Below are 17,758 nucleotides of genomic sequence, written 5' to 3' on the forward strand. Positions count from 1 at the left end.
ATGTAACATTTTATATATAATGTAGCATGTTTTAAATCTATGTTTATTAAAGTAAAAATATTTTAAAGTATTATATAACTATAAAATATTTTAAATTTAGTACTAAAAATAAAATTAGGGATGCTTGTGTGGCTCAGCAGTTGGGCATCTGCCTTTGGCTCAGGGCATGATCCCGGGGTTCTGGAATTGAGTCCCACGTTGGGCTTCCTGCATGGAGCCTGCTTCTCTCTGCCTATGTCTCTGCCTCTCTCTCTCTGTGTGTCTCTCATGAATAAATAAATAAAATCTTTTTTTTAAATTTCTTTTTATAGTATACAGAAGCATATTCTGTATACTCAATATTTTATGTAAATTATCTCCATTAATTTTTTTTTTTGAAAGAGAGTGATAGGCAGGGAAGGGGCAGAGGGAGACAGAGAATCACAAGTAGGCTCCACACTCAGCACAGAGTCAAACACATGGCTTGATCTCACAATCCTGAGATCATGATCTGAGCTGTCAGATGCTATGGATTGAGCCAGTCAGGTGCCCTTCATTAGTTCTTACAATAATGCTATGAGGTAAGTATTGTTACTGTGTAATTCCACTCTAGATTAGTAAAGATTTAGAGGATATAAGCAAGTGCCCAAAATCTGATTGATAGAGGAGATACAATTTAAAACCAGATTTTTCTAACTCTTGTTTCAGCTATTAAGCACTTTCTAAAACACGCAACTGAATGACTCACATTATTACAGGAGTTTACAAAATTGTATCAGTGTCAAAAATTTCAGAGTATGATCCCATATCTGTTCTTTAAAAATAAAATTCAATGTATGCCAAAAATATCATTCCATGTTAAATATTGTATGAAAACCAAATTTTTATTTTAGTCATTAAAAATTAAAATGCTTAAAAGCAACCCAAAGTACCAAATTTTTAGATTTAAGTACTTGACTTTTGCAGGATTTGTATTGTATGGTATTGTATTCTAATTAATTTTTAGTTAAGGCAATTACGATCAAACGCTCAAAGAGCTTTTTTCCCAAACTACTACAATGATTCTAAATTTACCCCCCAAAGAAATCTTGTGAAACTACATCAGAAACTTTTGAAAATAAATAATAAATAATGCGGTACCAAACTATGACCTGTAATACAACTACAACTTAAAATACTGATGTTAAAAAAAAAAATGATGTAGTAAAAAGAATAGTTGGGGGGGATAAATTCCCCTCTACCCTTCTAGGTGCTGTGATTCCCCCCCACCGTAAAAAAAAAATTAATGAGAAAAACAAACTGCAGTTTAATAACATGTACACCTCCTGTACACGTGGGAGATACTCTGAAGAACTGAGTAAAACTCCCTGAAAAAGCCGAAGCCATCACCTTGAACACTGTCTTCAGCTCCAAGATGGTGTAGGAGGGGAGTGAGCAGGGAGGGGGTCACGTATGGGCTACCAGGAAACGGGTGGGGAACAGGTTTTCACGCAGAGTGAAATCCGGGCCTTCTCCCACGGACAAGACTCTCCGATGACCGACTTTCTTCTTCTGGTGCAGAGAGGGACACACTTGCCGACTGAGGTCTCCTTCCTACATGGAAAATGTCCCTAAGAGTGACTTCCACTCTGGTTTCAGAGACTCTCCTGTGTGTGGCATTTCTTAAAAATAATCTGCTCAGTGCAGCCTCGGTGGTTTAGCGGTTTAGCGCCGCCTTTAGCCCGGGGTGTGTTCCTGGAGACCTCGGATCGGGTCTCGCGTCCGGCTCCCGCATGGAGCCCGCTTCTCCCTCTGCCTGTGTCTCTGTCTCTCTCTTATTCCCTGTGTCTTTAATAAATAAATAAAATCTTAAAAAAAAATCTCGAAAACAGTCTATGCCAAAGATCCCTATTTTGGGGTGTCATATTCTTCTCCCCTTCCTACCAAAGTGGCCCATTTTGCGACGGCAGGTCTTATTTTGGGGTGGCATCTGGGGGTACCCTTCCCAGCTAACAATTACTCCAATGGGGACGAGGAAGTGCAGGACTGTGTTGGAAACTGGAAGCCCCTAATCACATTCTGCTAAGTAAGAAGGGGAGGCTGCAGATGCGAACAGCCCTGGGGTGCGGAACCCGCCGAGCTCGGCGGCGAGCGCCCGGCTCCGTGTCTCACGTGATGGTCCCGGGAGCGCGGCCCGAGGGGGCGGAGCCCGAGGAGGGGCCGGAGCCCCGCTTCCCGCCCGCGCCTTCAGTTCTCAACGAGGTCCGACGCCTGCTTATAATTACTCCCGGCGGAGGCGCAGGCCCAGCGCCGTGAGGTCGTCGCACAGAGCGCCTTGGCCATGTCTGGTCGCGGCAAGGGCGGGAAGGGGCTGGGCAAGGGCGGCGCCAAGCGCCACCGCAAGGTGCTGCGCGACAACATCCAGGGCATCACCAAGCCCGCCATCCGGCGGCTGGCCCGGCGCGGCGGCGTCAAGCGCATCTCGGGCCTCATCTACGAGGAGACCCGCGGGGTGCTCAAGGTGTTCCTGGAGAACGTGATCCGGGACGCCGTCACCTACACGGAGCACGCCAAGCGCAAGACGGTCACGGCCATGGACGTGGTCTACGCGCTCAAGCGCCAGGGCCGCACCCTCTACGGCTTCGGCGGCTGAGCTCCGGATCCGTTGTCTATAAACCAAAGGCTCTTTTCAGGGCCTCCATCCTTTCATCTGAGGAGTTGCGATGCTGGTTTGGTTCTAACTTCTGGAAAAATGATTTTGGCCTTGAAATCCCTGTTTCCGTCTTTGTGTTTGCCGGTCCTTAGTTCTTAGAGAACGTGCTAGTCCTAAATTTTCCATGGTTTCGCCCGGGTTTGTTTTTGAAGTTGTATTAGGTTTTCTGTATTTAACTTTTGACGTTTAAATCCTTAAGCGGGGGCAGCCCGGGTGGCTCAACGGTTTAAGGCCGCCTTCAGCTCAGGGCATGATCCTGAAGATACATGATCGAGTCCCATGTCGGGTTCCCTGCATGGAGCCTGCTTCCCTCTGCCTGTGTCTACCTCCGTCTCCTGAATGAATAAGTAAAATCTTAAAAAATAGGTCTTTAAGCGGAATTTTAATAAACTTGCCTGACATTGGAAGGAGGAAAGGCACCTGGCACCTCAGCCTTGAGTTTGCGAGAAGGCACATTTCAGTGTATACGAGGCCTTAAAGTTTAATCACAATCTAGTGACCTCTATTTTGGTGCCATCTGTCCTCTGCTTAAATGAGCTTAACTGGAGAGCAAATCATGACGAGCCATACTTTGCTTGTCTCCCTTCTAAGGGACCAAGCATGTGATTAGCCCCGGGCTTCAGACATGGTTACCACTGGGAGCAGAGACTGGAAGCCTGTAGAAGACTCGATGCTGGCCAATACCTACAGAACAGCTGGTGAGGGTGGGATGCAATAAAAAGGCATTTCAGGGCACCCCCGGTGGCGCAGCGGTTTAGCGCCCCTTGCAGCTCGGGGTCTGATCCTGGGGACCCAGGATCCAGTCCCGCGTTGGGCTCCCTGTATGGAGCCCGCTTCTCCCTCTGCCTGTGTCTCTCTGCCTCTCAGTCTCTCTCTCTCTCTGAATAAATAAATTAAAAAAAAAAAAAGGCATTTCAACTAAATAAGGGAAACGGTTGCAACACAAATGTTACCATTAATGAAGGCAGCTCCTAACCCATGAGAGCTACTAAAAAGAGATCCTTAGTGCAAAGTACAAAAGGAGTCAAACTCGAAATTAGGACATAAATCCAGACCGATGCTCAAAGTAGTTTTAGGATTCTCCCAGAGAAGATCTTAAAAACTAGAGAAAGATCCCAAAATCAAAGGTGAAGACTTGGGTGTTGGTAGGAAGCTTGGCTAACACAGATACATAGATTGAAGTAGTCATTGCCCACATGCATATAAAGAGAATAAGCAATGATGACATATATACATTTTTTATTTTTGATAGTCACAGAGAGAGGCAGAGACACAAGCAGGCTCCACGCACCGGGAGCCCGACATGGGATTCGAGCCCGCGTCTCCAGGATCGCGCCCTGAGCCAAGGGCAGGCGCCAAACTGCTGCGCCACCCAGGGATCCCAACATATATACTTTTTAAAGCTGAAGTTAAAAACTCAGCACCTTCTTGCCTCACCAAGATTTAACCCTTGTAAGGTCAGATGTTAAATGTGCATCTAGCCGGTCTACCAGAGCTGGTAGGGTCCTCAAGGACCCTAGAGGCATCTCTGAAATACAGTGGTGCCTTTCTTAATGATGGTAATCTCCTGTTTTCCTGGGAAGACCTGGGCCTAACTTCAGCTAACATAGAACTCCAAATTGCAAAACCTGCAGTATTTTGAATGCTTTGTGTTCACTTAGCTCTCTGACAGAGTGAGATTTCTTTTTTGTCTGCTATTCCTGTAGCAGACTGCGTGATATGTATCACATTCTGATTTAATGCTTATTCAATAATAAAACTTTTCTGTTTCTAGTACCTTTGTGGAGCAATTTTCTGAGTTGGGAGATCTTTTTTTTTTTTTAATTATATTTCCCCAACACGTTCTGAGGGTCAATTAGGCATTTGTAGCTTTCCATTAATTTCTTGAATAATTTTGATAAGTCAATTCTTAGAAAAAAATTTAAAAAAGCTCTACATATTCTGTACATTATTTATAAATTGCTATAAAAATAGCAATTTTTATAGCTAATATTCTAGTACTTGTCTTTAGACATCTATGACTTATATTCATAGCCTGATTTAATGAAACTTTGAAAACTTCTTGATAATATCTTTCCTAAATCCAGGTCCTAAATTTTGAATAACGAAACCTTTAATGTATTACTCACATCTAAACTCCTTTTGTAGTTTCCCAAGTGACCACTGGGCCACTCATACTTTCTCATTTCATGAGAAAAGACATACTTTGTATTTGTGATTAGCCATATACAATTGTAGAACTGTTGTGTTATATATCTCACAATAGGAAAAAAAAGAGTAAATAAAGAATATTCATCCCTGTTGCAATGAGATAAAATGCTTCTAATATAAATGTTTAACAATCATACTATTTAAGTTGGATAGAACATACTTATATTTGCTTAAACAGAACAATGTTACTGTAACTGAGTTTTTTTTTTTTTAAGATTTTATTTTTATTCATGAGAGTCACAGAAAAAGGGTTAGACATAGGCAGGCTCCATGCAGGCAACCCAATGTGGGACTCCATCCTGAGACTCCAGGATCATGCCCTGGGTTGAAGGCAGGTGCTCAACTGCTGAGCCACCCAGGCGTCCCTGTAACTGAGTTTTTATTGGCAATCACCAATGACACATTCATGATTTGTCCATTATAAACACCTAATGAATGCCAACTATGATCATCATCCTTAAAAGACCAAAACATCTTTATTCACTTTAAATTTTAAAAGTTCTCTATTCTTTGGGGTAAGTGATGGAGACAAGTAATAGGCCATTAATTGTCCCTCCAAGCTAATAGACCAGTGACCTCCTTGACTTGACAAGCCAGGTCTCATTTTGCTCATGGAGAAGATTATAATTAAAGTTAAAAATTGTCATTTTTTCTATGACAATTCTTTCTGAATTATTGTCTGAACATTTTTCCAACTGCATCAGGCAGACTCTCCATTAGGACATCTCTTGGAAGATTAGCAGAGGTAGAAACGTTTCTCCAGTGTCCAGTTTTACAAAGGAACCTATGCTGAACGCCAACAAGCTCTAAAAGCCCTTTCACAGGACCTACCTCCTTGGGCAAATTCTTGCACGAACTTAAAAGACACCGAACCAACTCAGGGGAAACTTTTGGCTATAGGGTTGGTTGACAGGACTAGCAACCTGTGCAAGTGACAGTGATATGGCCCACAGCGCTTTGGCCACACAGACCAGCCAGCTCTGCACCGCAGGGCGTGTGCGCAACGCAAGCACTACAAGCCAGTGTCACGGCTCCTTGGGTGAGGGTTGGGGGAGCCGGGAAAAGGGCCTTTGTGTTTAGGGAGGACTCCGGAGCTCAGCCGCCGAAGCCGTAGAGGGTGCGGCCCTGGCGCTTGAGCGCGTAGACCACGTCCATGGCCGTGACCGTCTTGCGCTTGGCGTGCTCCGTGTAGGTGACGGCGTCCCGGATCACGTTCTCCAGGAACACCTTGAGCACCCCGCGGGTCTCCTCGTAGATGAGGCCCGAGATGCGCTTGACGCCGCCGCGCCGGGCCAGCCGCCGGATGGCGGGCTTGGTGATGCCCTGGATGTTGTCGCGCAGCACCTTGCGGTGGCGCTTGGCGCCGCCCTTGCCCAGCCCCTTCCCGCCCTTGCCGCGACCGAACTAGCTGAGAGACTAGTGCACAACGTCCCGTCCCTTCTCCAGCGCTGCAGGCTTTTCTACCTCTGCTAGAGGACCGAACTGAGAAGCTAAGATGGAAGTGCCACTCCGTGGGAGAGGGAAGGCAAACAAAACAAAACAAAAAACAAAACAGGCTTAGGTTTCCTTGTACTGTTTTTTTTTTTTTTTTTGTGCCTCATAACTATTCTGTTACCCTGTGTTAAAGCTTTAAAAATTGCTTTTGAATGCTAATGCCAAACGCGAATGTTGTTAGAAATACAAAAAAAGGACAAGAAATAAAATAACCTTTTCTCCCACCACACAAAGAACAGTTACTACTGCTAGCTAATTTGATATTTTGGTGAACAGATAAATGCACATATTTTTTCAAAGAAAATTCACACAATGCTATGTATGGTGTCTCGGAACTTCTTTACGCTATATTTTAATCAATTCCCCTTCTCTAAGGACACAAAAAAGTTGCTCTTAATACCTGTTACTCCTTCTTAAGAATTCACTACGGTATACCTTAACCAATTACCTAGCAATTCCTTAACAAGCCACATATTTAAAATAATTCTTTTCCGTACTGAAGTACGGACGTACAGATGTATCACTTTTTTTAAAAAAGATTTTTATTTATTTATTCATTAGAGACACACACAGAGAGAAAGAGAGAGAGAGAGAGAGAGAGAGAGAGAGAGAGAGAGAGAGAGAGGCAGAGACTCAGGCAGAGGGAGAAGCAGGCAGATTCTATGCAGGGAGCCTGTCCCGGGTCTCCAGGATAACGCCCTGGGATGAAGGCAGCATGAAACCGCTGAGCCATCTGGGCTGCCCAGATGTACCACTTTTAACACGATATTGGAACTGTACGGGGTGAGGGCAGGCCATCCTAAGAGTGGTCGCTTTGACATGAAGGTATTAAAATCCAGCAAATTCTGGAAAGGTTTTTACCCCCTCCACAACTGCCTAAAAGGTAATTAGATAGAACACCTGGTCCAGGAAGAGAGTCATCACAGCAGATAATTGTATTATGCTATGAGCTAGGTGCAGACCATGGGGAGGACCAAGGCCTGTTTGTCTGAGTGCCCGCAAATATTTGTGTACCAGACAATTACTCTTCCTGTGAATTACATGCTTCCCTTTGAAGTCCCAGGCCCCAGACTCTTTCTCCTTAGCTCAGAAAGACATACATACTTCACATTTTGCTTGACAGTCTTTGAAATTTCATGTCTGTATGGATTGCCTGTACAACTGAATTTGATTTTCTCCTGTTAATCTGTCTCATGCCAATGTGATTCTTGGCCTGGTCACAAAGACTTAGAAAGGGACAGGATATCTGTGCTCCCTGACAGAACTATTTCTAAAAATTCTATTCTGTTCTATAGTTTAATCAGCTTCCTTTACCAAAGGAAATCTATTCTCCGTTGAATCTTTGGAAAATTTACATTAGAGAACATGAAAAAAAAAAAAGGTGATTGTTTATGCCTGTGTAATACTCCATCATAAATATTTTCTATGATACATTTTAAACAAAATCTCTAGTATTTAACAAAACATGCTTTCTATTGTTTTCTATTTTAAAAGAGCGTTCTGTACATAAGTTATTTCCTGAGGATAACCTAGAATTGAAATGCCTTGTCAGAGAGGATGTAGATTTTGTGGTATTTAATTAATATTACTACATTGTCCACCAAATTCTTACCACATTCGCCTGTGCCAGCAATAACTGTTGTGCATATACATTCACTGTCACTGATACAACACCAAAAAGAGGCATATGTTGAAATGCTCTATTCTGCTCCCTTTCAAAATATTGTAACTTCTTTCAGGCTTATTTATTTATTTTTCTTCTTCTTTCAGGTTTAAAGAAAGAATACACCCCCTTTGGAATTTTTTTCACAACAATTTTTTTCACAACTTTTTAAGTGCAGGAAAATGGACATATTTAAAAGAATGAGTTCTACATCTTTGTATATTGTAGGAGCTAGAAAATTTTCCTTCATTTCCTTCTAGATTCTCTGGCTGATCTACTACTTAAAGTGACAGGAGACAGATTCATAGAAGAAAAACATTTAATTTTGTCAGTTCAGAAGCCCTGTAAAAAACAATACTTAAAGACAGTCAAAGAATGAAGGTTTCTATGCTATCTCCAGCTAAGGAATGGGAGAGGGGACTACAAAGAGAAGCAAAATTCATAGCGAGAGAAGAGATGTTTAGCAATTGCACATGTACCCTGAGGAGCTGAGATCTCACATGAAAAAGTTCCATCTTATAAGAATTCCCTCTCTGTTATCAACCCGTCACCTAAATTCTTTCAAGCAGTTAGGGGAAGGGCAGAATTTCCTTCTGACCTATGGTATTTTCAGGTGACATTATTTCAAAATTGTCCACGTGTCAGTGGCATTTGGGGGAGCCTTATTTATTTATTTATTTATTTATTTATTTATTTATTTATTTAAGACAGAGAGAGAGACAGAGGCAGAGACACAGGCAGAGGGAGAAGCAGACCCCATCTAGGGAGCCTGATGTGGGACTAGATCCCAGATCTCCTGCGGAGCCACCCAAGGACTGGGGAGCTCTGTTCTGAAACTCTTCACTGTCCTATCCGCTGGGTTTGAACTTGGGCCTGGCTCGCAGCAGAGGGGCAATAAGTATTTGTTGGATGAACTGTAGGGGAATGGAACATTCTCTGCCTTCTTTGGATCTCTGCCTACGAGTTAAACTGACAGAAGATATTAATTAATTAATATCCGTAATAGGAAAAAAAGCATACACATTTTATCAAAGTTTTGCATGTTACATGGACGCCTTCAGGAGACAAGGAAGTCCCAAAGCAACTAATCAGGGGGATTTCATGTCTTTTAGACAAAGATGCATTTGTGAAGATGTGACAAGAGAAAGTGGTTTGAGCTTGGGGTGGTAAACCGAAGAAACAGCAAGGTTTTTTTTTGTTTTTTTTTTCCCTGTGACCCTACATCTAAATACCTGGTCTCTGGTGATAAGAAGGCCTCCCCTCCTCAGGGTACAGGGCTGGCCCCTTCCCCAGGATAGGTTTATCTCCAGCTTTCAGGGAAGGGCCGAACAGGGTGGGGGAGGTTCCTGTGACCTTCCCACTTCTGCAGTTTTCTCAAACTCTTTTAAGCTTTAGATATTCAGTATATGCCTAGCTGCTGTATTATGGGGGCAACAAGTCAGAATGAACCTGGCAAATCACCTTTCCTCCCACGCCCACCTTCTGAAACCACTTTGTTGAATAGTGACTTGGCACAGCTGAAAGCCAGACACTCTAGCCTGGCCTCCTTCACCCCTGTGAGTCAGTCTGCAGCAAGGCCTAACCTTCCTGCTCCCTTTCCCCTTAACCCCCCTAACATCCCCTCCTCCCCTCTTCCTCTTCCTGATCTCTGCCTCACCCAGTTCAGACCCTCACCCCTGGCTGCTCTTTCCAACCTTTTCACCTGGATCTCACCTCCTTTCAAGCTGCTCTCAACTGGGCCACCAGAATAAGGATTCTGAATCAGACATTTTACAAGATTTTAAAATTCTGTGGTCTCGTAGATAAACTCTCTGTATCTTTTCAAAGTGTACAAAGCTCCTCAGTATAGCAAGGTTTGCTACCCCCCTTCTACTGAGCTTTCCACATTCATCCCCAGCCATTCCAGCCTCTAGCCATGCTGAAGAATTTCTAAGTCCAGGGCACTCTGCCTGGAGCAGACTTCCCCTCCCAGCTACAAGACCTTATTCAGTCAGTAGGCTCCATTTCATTCACTTCCCAGTTTCTTTTTAGAGTCCGTATTTTCTTAACTGTTTCTTCTGAAAATGCTGGGACTTTCCCATTGCAGATACATTCCTTAGCAGAGGCACTCAAGGCCAGTTGGTAGAATAAATGTAAGATTGAAGAAGAACAGTGGATGCACTGTGTAAGCAAATGTCAAAGTTAGCCTTAAGTACACTGGCTACAAGTATTTTGTTCTTGCAATCCTCTCTGCAAGTCCTTACTCTTAAGCAAAGGTAATAATAGTAGATCTTCCTGGATTTACAGCAGCTAGTGCAACACAGCACCCATAACAGACCTGCCATTAATTTTGGCTTTCCCGGTCAGAGGCAGCAGACTTGCCAACCAATGAAGATATGGTGCATTATTGGAAATAGGATTTTAAAGAGAACTGAAGAGACGGAGAAGTAAAAGAAATATTTTCAACTCTTCACTCAGCCCATGAGAAAGAACTCCGGTTTAATTTTCAAATCTTACAGGTCACATCGCTAATACCCCTTTCACAATGCTTAGAATCGTAATGGGAGATGGTGGGCCCCGTGTGGATACCCCACCCAGAGATAAGCGGAGAGCTAGGATGCCTAGGACTTCCTCCGTTAACACGGTGGTTCAGGACTTGCAAATATTTCTGCAGCCCAAAGATCCGAGGTGTTGTTAGCATGGATATGAATACATGAAATAGTATTAAAAACCAACTGGAAATCACTTAAAAGATTTTTATTCATGAGAGAAGCAGACACAGGGAGAGGGAGAAGCAGGCTCCATGCAGTGAGCCTGATGCAGAACTCGATCCCAGAACCCCAGATCACGTCCTGGACCAAGACAGGCACTAAACTGCTGAGCCACCCAGGGATCCCCGCAACTGGAAATTAGACTGAAATACACAAAGCTAACTAGAACGCTACACTTTACCTATAGCTATGGACATCCAAAAGATTAATGTGCATTCCTACTGTGGCCGGATCCGAACAGCGAACAGCTTTCTTAGTAAGCGTGGACGGCTCCAAAAAGAGCCGGTTGGCCGTAGGTCTAGGTCTGTCAGGACCGTTCTTTCAGCCGCTGGCGTGCTCACTTGGAGCTGGTGTACTTGGTGACGGCCTTGGTGCCCTCGGACACGGCGTGCTTGGCCAGCTCCCCGGGCAGCAGCAGGCGCACGGCCGCCTGGATCTCCCTGGACGTGATGGTCGAGCGCTTGTTGTAATGCGCCAGGCGCGACGCCTCGCCCGCGATGCGCTCGAAGATGTCGTTGACGAACGAGTTCATGATGCCCATGGCCTTGGACGAGATGCCCGTGTCGGGGTGCACCTGCTTCAGCACCTTGTACACGTACACCGAGTAGCTCTCCTTGCGGCTGCGCTTGCGCTTCTTGCCGTCCTTCTTCTGCGCCTTGGTCACCGCCTTCTTGGAGCCCTTCTTCCGGGCCGGCGCGGACTTGGCGGGCTCGGGCATGGTGACTGGCAGGAAAGCAAAGTAAACCAGGGAAACGCACCTCTTCAATTATAGTGACTTCTGCAAAGGAGACGGGGAGGGTCGCTGGTGATTGGAGATTACCCTGGGTGACATCACGTCACAGTTTGACCCAATCAAGATGGTCACTCTACGGAGTTGCGTTTCCATTGGTCTAAATTGAAATGAAATGTTAGCCAATCTTATAACAACCTTTTCGCGCCCAGGAGAAGGTATAAAACATGCATTTCTGAACGTGGTGCTCTAGCCACCCTTAGCAAACGTTACTAGTAACTCAGTATGTCGGGACGCGGGAAGCAGGGCGGCAAGGCTCGCGCCAAGGCCAAGACGCGCTCGTCGCGGGCCGGGCTCCAGTTCCCGGTGGGCCGCGTCCACCGCCTGCTCCGCAAGGGCAACTACGCGGAGCGGGTCGGGGCGGGCGCGCCGGTGTACCTGGCGGCCGTGCTGGAGTACCTGACGGCCGAGATCCTGGAGCTGGCGGGCAACGCGGCCCGCGACAACAAGAAGACGCGCATCATCCCGCGCCACCTGCAGCTGGCCATCCGCAACGACGAGGAGCTCAACAAGCTGCTGGGCCGCGTGACCATCGCGCAGGGCGGCGTCCTGCCCAACATCCAGGCCGTGCTGCTGCCCAAGAAGACCGAGAGCCACCACAAGGCCAAATGAGGGGCAAAGTAGGGAATGTCGCAAAACAAAGGCTCTTTTCAGAGCCATCTCTATAGTCATAAAAAGATGACACTTGCTTTAACTGGACTATATTGTACAGGTAAGGATGATTTGGGGCAGAGTTTCCAGGCCTAGGTCATCTTTAACCCTTGGCCACGCTTCAATTATTGTAGCCAAGGTCCGTCCCCCTTTGCCTTTAGTTTCCTACAATGGCATAGTGATTATTGGCAGGTGAGCCTACTTGCAAAACAGGGTAAAGACCCTCCGACCTTACCATTTTCCCTGAAAGGAAGTAATAAGCCCACATGAAAAATACCCTCCCTATACTAAAAGGTAAAAAGACCTTGTCACCAGAGGGAAAGGGTCTCTAAAGGCTAGGGAGTTAGAATCAGGGCTTGTAAGGTACCTGTTTTCTTTATTCTGTCAAGTCCTCACAAATTTTCAGTGGGACTATCCATGTGATAAAATGTGCATTTCCTCCTGTTAAATCTGTCTCATGTCAATTTATTCCTTAAACCAGGTAGGGTAGAAGAGTACCAGAAGGGCAGAAGAAAAACATGTTTTCCTTCCCTACACAGTACTTAGAATTCTTTGCCAGCAAATTGACATTTGTGAACTAAATAGACTATAATTTCAAAGTCATTTATATTGAATATGCAACAACAATAAATTGACCTAAGTCCATATCTGGAAATTAGTTGTAGATTGCTTATGGGTGACCAGTTTTACTCTCAAAGCAACTTTGGGAGGATGCAGGAGTGGTTTCCATAAATGGTACCCAGAAATCCATTAGGGTTGTCAGTAGGAAGATAGTAAATGTATCTTAAAAAATTGCCTTTAAAGAATAATTTGTTTGAAATGACATGCTTACTAAAAGTGTTCAAATATAATTTATAGTATCTAATTATCCACATTACTGCCTGACATCAACATTGCCAAATGAGATGTCCAATATCGCAGTACAAGCTTGGCTGTAACAAGGTTGATACTGAATGCCATTAATTTGATTCCAAGTTTTGATTATGGAGACTCACAGTTTGAAACAAACAACAACAACAAAAATAAGAACACCTTTGAAAAGTCAAAAGCTGCTTTGAGAATAGTGAGGTAAAAGATCCTGGTAGTTGTCCACCTTTCTTTATGGGCAAAGCAAGATCCTTTTATTCTAGGGCTCCTCAGAAAGAATATTTCTTTCACTTACTAGTACTGCCATCTCAAGAAATGGAGGGACAAAGACTATTTCTTGTTTCCTCTTTCATTAAATTGTAATATACTTCTATTTCTACAATTTATTTCATATTCAAGTACAATGCATTAAGGACATGGCAGTAAGACATTGCTTATCCAAAAGAAACTCAGTCTAATGGGAAGAATCACACAAAAGCAAATAATTAAAACATAATGTAGCAAGAGAAGTAAGCAGAGGATATTAGGAGGGCATAGAGGAGGAGTGAGATCTGTGAGCAGAAACATCTGATCTGAGGGTTCAAGGGAATTGGGAATTAGAAGGATGGTAATGTTAGCAGAGAAGGAGCATCAGTCTCCTGGCTTATATGTTCAAGCAAATGACAGTTTAATACTGGCAATAAAGTGGAGAGGTAGAGATTGCAAGACGGGATGGGGAGCCAGAAGGGATCTGTAGGCCTGTCCCTTGGTTTTAAATATTATTCATATACTAATGACTCCCAAATCTTTATGTTCATCCCAGACTTATCTCCTACACTCAGTGTGCATATTCATGATATTCTTGTATATCATCAGGAAACTCTAAATGCCTATCTCAGACTGATCAATGCCATCACTACTTCAGTGAGCCTTACATTAGCAGATGGCCCCACCATCTATACATTAGCACAAGCCAAAATTATCTGTGCCATCCCTATAGCAAAACAAGTCCTGGTACTGTGTTATGAAAGCAACTTGAAAGGCCAGAGTTTAGGTTGAAGGCCACAAGATGTCAGTTTAGCATATGAGTGTTGAGAGACATGGAGTATCCAAAATCACATTAACTAGAACTACTCACTGCTCCTAAATAAATCTTCATATATTCAAAATCGAAAGACTAATTTGGAGAATTGTTTACTGCAAACCTCTAGATGGGCCTCTGCCCAGCCAGCAAGACTTTATTGATCAGTGGGAACTGGGACTTTTGTGGGACTTTAGCTTTATCAGCTCAGAAGGAAGATGGCTTATCCTCAATACCAAGCTGCTTAGAAATTGGCCTTGGATTGGATCACCACAGCCGCAAGTGTGTGCTAGGGAGTGGAGGGCACTGCTTCCATCCAAATTTATTCCACCAGCTCGAGATTAAGGCAGATTACAGAGGACACAATACTTTCTGCTGGTAGGCTATAGGACATTTTTAATCTGCAAAATATTAGCATCATCTTTACTTCCGGATGTGGCAATCACAGGTCCTATTTACCATGAAGTCACTTACATAAAGGCACCTAGTGTAATGGTCAATGGTTTAACAGTTAGCAGCTGTGATCTTTCTTTCCTATTTCTAAAGTACAATGTAATTTCGAAATTCCCACCTACCTCCTAAGAGGGAGACCGGATTTACAGGTAGTCTTCTCTACCGTTCTGTGGGATAGAGTAGAGCAAACAGGACAAGGCAGGTGGCAGGTAAAGTTGACTAAGATTACAAAACTGGAGCAAGAACCTGCTAAGACAAAAGAAAACACTTAGAAGTAATTTTACAACACTTATCAAACAAGATTAAAATGCCGACTTGGGGCCTGTCAGAGGAAATTGCTGCACCACGGATCACAGGGAAACAGGCCTTTTCATCGTGCATGTGGCGGCTCTGAAAAGAGCCTTTGGAAAGGAGTGGGCGATCTCACGGCTCAGGCCCTCTCCCCGCGTATGCGGCGCGCCAGCTGGATGTCCTTGGGCATGATGGTGACGCGCTTGGCGTGGATGGCGCAGAGGTTGGTGTCCTCGAAGAGCCCCACCAGGTAGGCCTCGCACGCCTCCTGCAGCGCCATGACGGCCGAGCTCTGGAAGCGCAGGTCGGTCTTGAAGTCCTGCGCGATCTCGCGCACCAGGCGCTGGAACGGCAGCTTGCGGATCAGCAGCTCCGTGGACTTCTGGTAGCGCCGGATCTCGCGCAGGGCCACCGTGCCGGGCCGGTAGCGGTGCGGCTTCTTGACGCCGCCGGTGGCCGGCGCGCTCTTGCGGGCCGCCTTGGTGGCCAGCTGCTTGCGCGGGGCCTTGCCGCCCGTCGACTTGCGCGCCGTCTGCTTCGTGCGAGCCATAGCCTGGATACTCCGTGCAGGTTACAAGAGAGCCAGTCATGGTATTTATAGTGAGAGTCAGACGCTGATTGGACAAAAGGGAACCGTCTATAAAACCAGTAACCGGATTGGTTAAGGGCTCGAAATTTTTAGGGTGCCTCAAATGCCCTGATAACACTCGCCCGTGACCTCAATATATTTTTCCTGTCTGCTTTATATTAGGAGATTTCCAATAGAAATAAATTCGAGCTACCTAAGGATAAATTTTTTAGGATCCACATTACAACAAAATAAAACGTGGAGAAATTATTTTAAGTAATGCTTTAACCCAATACAGCCAAAATACTCATTTTGACATGTGGTCAACAATTGTTAGATATTTTACATTCCTTTTTATTTTATACGAACTCTGCGGAATCCAGCGCGTATTTTACATGTTTTGCGCTTCTTGAATCAAACTAGTCCCACGCAGTGATTACTAGCCACAATTGGCTAGTGGCTACCACACAGGACAGCTCAACTCTATACCCTCTTCCCTCAATTTGTTATCCTTCGAATACTTAAAGATTTGTTTTTATTTTTCCGTAAGAAAAATCTAATTTGTATGTGAACAATCCAAAGGCCAGTAACTTCAGAGAAACATACTTACATGAACTTATTTTTTTTCAGGTGATGTAAACCAATCTTATTGTAGTAGATTTTAATTTTCTGCTCTCCTGGAAATTCAGAATGCTAATAGAAACCTACTGTCTTTATTAATTTGGGAACGGAGGGACTGGCTCTGCCATAGGTACGAAGCATTATATATCTGTAATTTAACAGAATTACTTGTAATTCCTTTGTCTTGAAGAATCTAATTGCGTACCACCAGGAACCTATATAGGGCTAAACTAAGGCACTCCAATACTTCTCATTAGCAACTGCCAAAACTGTAGGTTCCTTGCATGGCATGACGTATCTGATGCCCCTGAACTAGAAGTCACCACGGCAGGCAATTAAAGAGAACCTAAATCCACTCATGCATCATCGAAACCTTTATTTATTTTTTTTAATTTACTTATGATAGTCACAGAGAGAGAGAGAGAGGGAGAGGGAGAAGCAGGCTCCACGCACCGGGAGCCCGATGTGGGATTCGATCCCGGGTCTCCAGGATCGCGCCCCGGGCCAAAGACAGGCGCCAAACCGCTGCGCCACCCAGGGATCCCCATCGAAATCTTTAAGTCACAATAAAAAGACCAAGAAAGACAGTTTTAAAGGAAGAATGATCATTGGTTCATCAGGTACCTGTTGACATCTCAAATAAGGGTGATTAAAATGAACTTCAATTTAGCAATGTGGTAACAGGCCAGATTAGGTCTTTCTCAGAAATCACTAGTCTCTAAAAATAGCTTTGGCTTCGAATGGAGGTTTTGGGTTAATCTCTGTACGTTCAGGTCTTCAATTAGAACTAGAACTAGAACACAAGGTTTTGAAACTGCTGTTTGCCCTCAAAAGAAATCCATCACCAGAACTTCGCTCTTTATGAAGCTGAAAAAGGACACCAGTATCGAAGAGTTCACAAGATCTTGCATAAAATCCGTTTACCTAGTTCTGACGAACCAAGACAGGTTTCTGGAATACTCCATACACTTAGTTTAAATGACCAAGAAAGGACTTTGGAAACTAGGCCTTACAAGAGAAGTTTCATCAAATTGCCCTCCCCTAACCCAAGTTGGGAGATTGACGAAAAGCGCTGCTTTGATTCTTAGGAATCTCTAAAGTGTTCAGCTCTTTACAAAAAGCCTTAGGTGGCTCTTAAAAGAGCCTTTGGTTTGACTATAAGTTCTGCGGGACAAAGCAATCCAGAGACCTACTTTCCCTTGGCCTTGTGGTGGCTCTCGGTCTTCTTGGGCAGCAGCACGGCCTGGATGTTGGGCAAGACGCCGCCCTGCGCGATGGTGACTTTGCCCAGCAGCTTGTTGAGCTCCTCGTCGTTGCGGATGGCCAGCTGCAGGTGGCGCGGGATGATGCGCGTCTTCTTGTTGTCGCGGGCCGCGTTGCCCGCCAGCTCCAGGATCTCGGCCGTCAGGTACTCCAGCACGGCCGCCAGGTACACCGGCGCGCCCGCCCCGACCCGCTCCGCGTAGTTGCCCTTGCGGAGCAGGCGGTGGACGCGGCCCACCGGGAACTGGAGCCCGGCGCGCGACGAGCGCGTCTTGGCCTTGGCGCGAGCCTTGCCGCCCTGCTTCCCGCGTCCCGACATCAGGAATTTCAGCACACTGCAAGTGGTTGCAAAAGCGAAAGCGAAGTCGAGCACCTTTTTATAGCCCCTGTTGGGCGCGAAAAAGA

General features: G+C 44.9%; 5 protein-coding genes and 1 pseudogene across 7 annotated transcripts in view; 2 read left to right on the forward strand and 4 right to left on the reverse strand.

Annotated features, from left to right (window-relative positions):
- Nucleotides 1–2,626, forward strand: part of LOC129507845 (uncharacterized) — a 36,095-nt gene extending 33,469 nt beyond the window's left edge. Inside the window, exon 3 of the mRNA XM_055322590.1 lies at nt 2,288–2,626. Coding sequence (XP_055178565.1) covers nt 2,288–2,611 — 324 coding nt within the window. The 3' untranslated portion in view covers nt 2,612–2,626. The remainder of the gene's footprint in view (nt 1–2,287) is intronic.
- A 3,351-nt stretch (nt 2,627–5,977) lies between these two features.
- LOC129507846 (histone H4-like) lies at nt 5,978–8,063 on the reverse strand (annotated as a pseudogene).
- A 2,697-nt stretch (nt 8,064–10,760) lies between these two features.
- LOC129507611 (histone H2B type 1-C/E/F/G/I-like) lies at nt 10,761–11,693 on the reverse strand. The gene has a single exon (XM_055322129.1). It carries the CDS (start codon nt 11,505–11,507, stop codon nt 11,127–11,129), a length of 381 nt encoding a protein of 126 aa, XP_055178104.1. The 5' UTR covers nt 11,508–11,693; the 3' UTR covers nt 10,761–11,126.
- LOC129507588 (histone H2A type 1-like) lies at nt 11,497–17,672 on the reverse strand. Of its 3 annotated transcripts, none has more exons than XM_055322098.1 (3): nt 17,284–17,672; nt 14,733–14,856; nt 11,497–11,567 (listed from the first exon to the last, which is right to left on the reverse strand). In XM_055322098.1, the coding sequence occupies exons 1-2, from the start codon at nt 17,670–17,672 to the stop codon at nt 14,754–14,756; spliced, it is 492 nt and encodes a 163-aa protein (XP_055178073.1). In that variant the 3' UTR covers nt 11,497–11,567; nt 14,733–14,753. The 3 variants fall into 3 exon arrangements, with proteins under 3 accessions (XP_055178073.1, XP_055178075.1, XP_055178074.1); XM_055322100.1 differs by lacking the exon at nt 11,497–11,567 and adding an exon at nt 12,075–12,152; XM_055322099.1 differs by lacking the exon at nt 11,497–11,567 and adding an exon at nt 12,079–12,149.
- On the forward strand, nt 11,716–14,721 carry LOC129507603 (histone H2A type 1-E-like). The gene has a single exon (XM_055322116.1). The coding sequence runs from the start codon at nt 11,805–11,807 to the stop codon at nt 12,189–12,191; it is 387 nt and encodes a 128-aa protein (XP_055178091.1). The 5' UTR covers nt 11,716–11,804; the 3' UTR covers nt 12,192–14,721.
- LOC129507592 (histone H3.1) lies at nt 14,774–15,510 on the reverse strand. The gene has a single exon (XM_055322105.1). It carries the CDS (start codon nt 15,449–15,451, stop codon nt 15,041–15,043), a length of 411 nt encoding a protein of 136 aa, XP_055178080.1. The 5' UTR covers nt 15,452–15,510; the 3' UTR covers nt 14,774–15,040.
- Nucleotides 17,673–17,758: the final 86 nt, after the last annotated feature.

Source organism: Nyctereutes procyonoides, unplaced genomic scaffold (assembly GCF_905146905.1).
Source record: "Nyctereutes procyonoides isolate TBG_1078 unplaced genomic scaffold, NYPRO_anot_genome, whole genome shotgun sequence".
Taxonomy (NCBI): domain Eukaryota; kingdom Metazoa; phylum Chordata; class Mammalia; order Carnivora; family Canidae; genus Nyctereutes; species Nyctereutes procyonoides.

Coding starts and splice junctions, on each gene's coding strand:
- LOC129507592 (XM_055322105.1), bottom strand. CDS start 15,451: ATGGCTCGCACGAAGCAGACGGCGCGCAAGTCGACGGGCGGCAAGGCC.
- LOC129507611 (XM_055322129.1), bottom strand. CDS start 11,507: ATGCCCGAGCCCGCCAAGTCCGCGCCGGCCCGGAAGAAGGGCTCCAAG.
- LOC129507588 (XM_055322098.1), bottom strand. CDS start 17,672: ATGTCGGGACGCGGGAAGCAGGGCGGCAAGGCTCGCGCCAAGGCCAAG. Junction 14,857..17,283: donor CACCACAAGGCCAAGGGAAA/GTAGGTCTCTGG, acceptor TTGTCTTAGCAG/GTTCTTGCTCCAGTTTTGTA.
- LOC129507603 (XM_055322116.1), top strand. CDS start 11,805: ATGTCGGGACGCGGGAAGCAGGGCGGCAAGGCTCGCGCCAAGGCCAAG.